Source organism: Engraulis encrasicolus, chromosome 19 (assembly GCF_034702125.1).
Source record: "Engraulis encrasicolus isolate BLACKSEA-1 chromosome 19, IST_EnEncr_1.0, whole genome shotgun sequence".
Lineage (NCBI taxonomy): Eukaryota > Metazoa > Chordata > Actinopteri > Clupeiformes > Engraulidae > Engraulis > Engraulis encrasicolus.
Window position 1 is genome coordinate 47,107,902 of NC_085875.1, and position 6,868 is coordinate 47,114,769.

The 6,868-nt window shown below is 46.6% G+C and overlaps 1 protein-coding gene across 1 annotated transcript in view; it reads right to left on the minus strand.

The window, feature by feature from the left end:
- Window positions 1-2,593: 2,593 nt before the first annotated feature.
- Window positions 2,594-6,868, minus strand: part of mideasb (mitotic deacetylase associated SANT domain protein b) — a 31,871-nt gene continuing 27,596 nt past the window's right edge. The window contains exons 12-13 of the mRNA XM_063184602.1: window positions 6,482-6,645; window positions 2,594-3,610 (exon numbers count right to left, since the gene is read on the minus strand). Coding sequence (XP_063040672.1) covers window positions 3,373-3,610; window positions 6,482-6,645 — 402 coding nt within the window. The 3' untranslated portion in view covers window positions 2,594-3,372. The remainder of the gene's footprint in view (window positions 3,611-6,481; window positions 6,646-6,868) is intronic.

The window sequence follows — 6,868 nt, forward strand, 5'->3', positions numbered from 1 at the left end:
AAATCTTGACTGAAGTCGTTTGGTTTTAAAACGGCCGACCACATGTCCGTACATTTGCTGCGCACTCTGCTCTTCCTGGTTCCAACAACAGGCCTGAATATTGCGTGTGTGTGCTGTGTTCAGAGCCCGTAAAATGTAAACAACTGTACTGTAACAAAACATCATTGAAAGCGATAGGTGAGGTGCATGCAAAGGTGGTGGTCAACGCTGATGGTTGTAAATGTGTGAGTAGAAGAGCCCCGGCCTTCATTCGCGGCACTGGTGAAGGGCTCTGCTTTTACCAGATTTACGCCTAACTCTGGCTTCGGTAACCAACCACTTTTGCACAGTACACCCTCCCAAGAATAACTAGGCTACATCATTGTTTTAAACCCAGAAGCATTTTCATGATTTCTTTTATACAACTGTACACATCTGTAATGCTACTCTTTGGGGCGTGCATAGCATATGCATGAAATGTCAGTTTGCAGTTACACGTCTGCAAAGTTCTTTTGAAACTTTTTCTTTTTTTCCACTTTGCCCATTTTGACCACTAAATACTACCAGACAGACCCTTCAAATATACAATACACCTTTCAAGCATGCTGGGGCCATCTGTTGAGAACGAGATATTCAACTGTTATCAAACATGGCTTAAAGAAACAAACAAAAGTAATCAGCAATTAACCAGGAAAAACAGTACAGTAATAATAAGGATTAAAAATATATAATAATATAATAGTAGCTGTTCTTGCAACAATAAAAATCACAGTAATAACTTTAAAATTGTGTTTTTTAAAAAACAATTTAAAAAAACATCACAAGAAATTCCAAGGCATAAACCATAAAATAGGTTGTCTTTTCGAAAGTGAATGGGGACAATAAAGACAGAGAAGTAAAAGCAGAATCCTTTCAGGAAAGGAGAGAAAAACCTGGCGCCTGTCTTACAGCATGAAAGAGTGAGAGAGCGAACGAGGGAGAAAGAGATACAGAGAGAGAGACACGGCCAAGCAAGCTTTTGGCAGTCACGAAAAGGAGAAGGAAGGGGGAGAGAGAGAGAGACAGACAGCAAAAAATGACCATAAAATGTCAGTAGAAAATGAGCAGAGAAAGTGTGAAAGAAATGACAAGAGATGCAGAGCAAATAAAGCACTCTGCTCTTCTCCCAAATCAGCGTTGTGCACTCATTTATCAGTCCTTCCTCATCAGCCATTCATCAGTCCCATCATGCAACTCTCTCTCTCTCTCTCTTAATCACATTTGTTTTAATCACAAAGTACTGCGCACTTCTTTCATAATACAACTATGTGATAGGCAGTGATCCACCCAGAAATGAGAGAGGGGGTGGAGGGATTCACATGACACCCACTGGCCTGTGGTCTAAGAGGAAGGCAGGGGTGAGGTGGGGGTGGGGGTGGGGGTGGGGGTGGGGTTGGCGATGGGGATGGGTGTGTATGGGAAGATATTGAGGTTGTTCTCCATTGGTGTGTGTGTGTGTATATGCATCAAAGTGCTGGACTGGTTTGGATAGGCGATCTGGACAGAGTATACTGTAGCAAGCTCTCTCCAGAGAAGGGGGTGACGGGGGAGGAGTGGCATTTCCCCCTCGCTATAGGTAGCCCTCTGTTTGTGGATCAACGTCAAACCAAGAAAATAGTAACAATATAAAACCATGAAAGTGATAAGGTAGGTAGCCCCTGATAGCTTTTCAGACATACTCAAACACACTAGCTGTCTGCAACACGCACACACACGCACACACACAACCACAGCAAAACGCGCATGCACACGTGTACACATGAACACACAAATATACATTACTTTCTCTCTCTCACACACACTCGCACATACAAACAAAAAAAGCATGGTTCCAACACACATTCATGTCCCTGACTGAGTTTTCCCACCACACACACACACACACACACACACACACACACACACACACACACACACACACACACACACACACACACACACACAACACAGACACACACACACACACACACACACACACACACACACACACACACACACACACACACACACACTTCTTTAAAATAGAGCAACTGGCTGGCTCTTCTGCTACAGACAACAGGCCAGCAGCCGTCCAGGGATTCGGCGGGAGACATCTTCAGAGTTTGGAGTAAAGGTTAGGTTTCAGGGGGACATTCCCACAGCTCAACCATCAGCTCAAACAACATCATATTCACTTACATGTATTATACAGAAGTTCACAGTCACACAATGTCCAAACATCCACACTGTCTCATTGTGAATACTCTCACACAAACCCCCTAACTCAATCACACTCATTCGCATGGTGTCACATCCACACAGGAACATTTTAACTGATAGGTCCTCTTCACTTTCACATCAGGTAAAAATGCCTCTTTCCCCCACCGATTCGCCACACATAGACTTCACATCAGAGGGACATTGCTAAGCACACCTGTAAACACACACACCCACACACACACACACACACACACACACACACACACGCACACACACACACACACACACACACACACACACACACACCACACACACACACACACACACACACACACACACACACACACACACACACACACACACACACACACACACACACACACACACACACACACTCACTCACTCACGCACACACAGGCGTGTGCGCAGACACACACACAACAGAGGCCTGTTAGCACAGCTTGGCTTGCAATATCCGTAAAAACATCCCTGCCAAGGCCTCGTCCAAATACGCCAGTAGGCTCCTGACTTGGCTAAGTGCTCGGCTTTCACTTGAGGCTCTTTCCATTATCCTAACTCCCATCCTCCCTTGTGCTTGTGGCCTCCTGATGACGACACAAGACATCATGGACGACAGAAGTTTAATTCAATATCTCGCAAAATCTCAAAGATTTCAAAGCTCATTTTCTGATTTGTAATCGAGATGTCGAATGGGGAAAAGATCAAGAGTGCCCCAGAAGTTGTTGTGGCTGGACTGACAGCAAGGAAACTTTATTGTTGTCTCCACAGAGGTGGGGTGTGTCAATGAAGCGCGGGGCCACAAGCACAGCTCGAGGACGGGAGTTATGATAATGGAATGTACCCATGGCAGCAGACTGCCTCCCGTACAGATGTCTGTGGTGAGGTCCTGGGTTCGAGGCTGGGTCTGGGACAAAGAAGGATGGACCTCAGTTACACACGCGCGCGTGCGGCCACCTTCACACACACACTGTCCCAGCTGTGCATTAGGCCTTTAAAAACCTCCACCTTCAAAGTCCTCAGTGGAGAATCTTTATGTCAGTCTTCATGGCTCAGTCTAACGCCACGTCGGCTTCATGGCTCATCCTAATGGCAATCTTCGCCACTCGGCTATAATGCCAGTCTTCACCAGTCGGCCTATTTCCAGTCCTCATCGTCCTCATCTGAGGACGTGTTGTCACTGCTGCTCTTGTTGCTGTGCTGGTCTCGGCCGCTGGCCCCGTTCTGCCTCTGCTGCTGCTGGGCTGCTGCTGCCGCTGCCGCCGCTGCTGCTGCTCGCTCCTCAGCCTCCCGCTGGCGCTGTGCCGCAGCCTTCTTCTCCTGCTCCGCATGGCTCTTCATGTGGGCACTGCGGCTCTTCACCTTGTAGAAGATCCTGCAGGAGCAGAGGAGAGGGGAGGAGAGGAGAGGAGAGGAGAGGAGAGAACAAGAGAGGGGAGGAGAGGAGAGGAGAGGAGAGAACAAGAGAGGGGAGGAGAGGAGAGGAGGAGAAAAGAGAGGAGAGGGGAGGAGAGGAGAAGAGAGGAGAGAGGAGAGGTCGTCAGTTGGAACTCTGAAAATGACATATTGCTGTGATATTTACACAGAACATTTTAGGTTTGAGATAGATGCACCGTGTTAAAATGGTAGTCGTTTCCATTTAAAAAAAAATGGCCCTGACATGTAATACTATTTCCACAGATAGTACTTATGGACTGCCATTATAGGATTTGAATCTCTGTATTTTAGCTTACTGCCAAACGACAGTCCCAACATATACTGAAAACCATTGTGGTCTGGTTCCTGTACACCAACAAAATGGGTTGACGAAGCTGATGAAATTGACGCACCAAATAACATTTTGGTGTACATAGATGTTAAACTTAAATGCTAAATCTGGCACTTCTTACTCAGATTCAGTGAAATTTATGTTTGACTGCACGTAATAAGGTTATCTTCCACACACCGCGCTCTTCCGTCTTGTTGGTGCGTCTCTGAAGTAATCTAGTAGGCCTAGTAGGAAAAGGATCGCACTCAATTTTTCTTCTTTCTTGTTATTTTCTTTTTATTTTAACATTGCAGGGACTGACATGACTGCACGTAATAGCATAATGGACATTATTTAGCATCATTGGCTGTTAATCATTTGCTTCAATTTCATAATTCTGGATGGCAAACCACAGCTGTGTGTTTTCAAAGCATTTAATTTTAGTACACAGGAAATGCTCAGGAAGTGCTTGAGACATCACGCTGTATCATCTTTATCTACCCGTCACGATATGAGGAACATCTGGCAGTGACACAGAAGACAGAGACAGACAACTCCCTGCACATCTGCGTATCCTCCCGAGACAAGATTCAGCTGGCACTCAACAAACCCGTCACCGTGACAGCGCTTGGCTAAACAAACTTGTCATAAAGGTAGCACAAATATAACCGTCAAACTGCACCGTTGACAAGTCATCCCATGTTGTAATGTGCAATTATATTCTGTGGGCTGTGTAGTCAGTCAGACAACTAGGCAACAGGCAGACATGATGAGGTTCGTTTGGGCAGGGCTGCTGACAACTTTGGTTGGACCCAGGCCAAAGTCATCTGAAAGGGGCCCCCATATAATGCAATGGGGACCCAATTGTGAGGCCCCTCTCTCTCCCCCTCTCCATCTCTCCTCCTTTGCTGGGGACAACTGACATCTCTGTGCCTCCCTGTCAGCTTCCTTGGGTTTGGTAACTAACTGAAATGGGGCAACATGGCTGTAGGGGCGATGAAAAGAGAGGGAATGGGGGCGGAAGGAGGAAGGAGGAAGGAGGAGGAAGAGTGTAGTGATTCAGAGAGTGCTGGCCGTCTCTGGGCAGAGTAAACTACTACACAGCACAGCTCACAGAGCAGGCCGGGCATAGCAGCTACTAGGTTGTGTGCTCCTGTTGCTAGGCGACTGTTGATAATAACAAGCCAATCGGCCGCTGCCGGTTGCCATGGGCAGCCCTTTAGAATCCTGACTGGGCTGCAGGAGCAAGGCTGCAGTTGCAGCTGGCCGAAGCACACATTTCTATCTGTGTGTGTGTGTTTTTTTCTGAATTCAAAACACTGTACTGTGTGATATGACTAGGACAAGCACACGCTAAAACACTCACATTCTCTCTCCCTCACACACACATACCGACACATGCATACATGCATGCAAGCACTCTCTCTCTCTCTCTCTCTCTCTCTCTCTCTCTCTCTCTCTCTCTCTCTCTCACACTCACACTCACACTCACACTCACACTCACACTCACACTCACACTCACACTCACACTCACACTCACACTCACACACACACACACACACACACACACACACACGTTCAGAGTTCAGACCTCTAGGCCCATCTAGCTGCACCTGGACAAGCACAGCTGTTGGAGTCTACAGGCTGCTGTTTACTCTTAGTCATGCCGATAACTCATAATTTCATACCAATTCTGCACAGTGCAGGGGTTGTGTGGATTTTGGCGTATTTTGTCGTGTGTTGCTTAAACGCACACAAGCGTGCTTTTATGTGCACTTTGGAACCGTGTGTGTGGGATCTTTTATCCAGTTTAATGTGGGACCTTGCTCAACACATTCACAAAGGAATAGACTCTTAGAATAGTCAAGCCTTTGCACTATGACAAGCTGAAATACGGTGACCATATGCCAAATCAAAACATCAACCTCAATGTCACGACACATCCGATTAGTTTTAGAGTCAGCTGTGAATGCATGCGACCTGCAAGTCATTCTACCTAATTCAGTTGAAATCTGGAAAAAAAAACACCCACGCATAAAACATACTTCAGTTTACATATTCAGTCCATGCGATGAATGTTGCAAGTCATGGCACCTAATTCCGTTGAAATGCGCAGTCTATGCCAGCCATGTTATTGTCCCTTTGTTTATGGAGTGGTTACCTAGAGACCCCTGTTGGGCCAGGGTGGTATGACTGTATCCAGGGCCACTGACAGCTTACATTTAAAAGCCCCCCACCCTCCTCTCAATACATTGTTACTCTCCAGCAAAAAAGTATATGTTTATGATACATTATTTAATAACCAACTTTAATGTTGAAATTACTATTTATTTACAAAACAGTGATTTAAAGATCAAAAGTGGAGATACATGGTGTCTGCCTGACAGCAGCGACATACTAAGGACCCAATTCTGGGCATGTCCCTCTCTCCCTGGGCCCAGGACAACTGACCCTGTTGTCTCCTCCAGTCGGCTTCCCTGGCTGGCTGTTGTCACTCACCTGCCACATTTCTTGCATGGGAACTCCCCCTCCTGCCCCGCGGGGGCCTTGGTGGCAGAGCTGGAGGTGCCGCTGCCCTTCGCTGCTGATCCCGGATCAGGCTTACGAGGGGGATGATGGGCGCCCGCATCCCTCTGGACACTATGGTGAGTCACCTTATCTGACTACACACACACGCACACACACACACGCACACACACACACACACAAACAAGAGACATGCACACATGCATGCAGAGACACAGACACATACAATATTAATGAGACAGGTGTGCATTAATCCTGGTCCAAAACTATGCAGAGTGATTCGTTGCCAAAGTGTTAGAGGATGGACCTCATGGTCTGTGAATGCAACACTAAAGCCTTTTACAGTATAGAGTCAGGTTT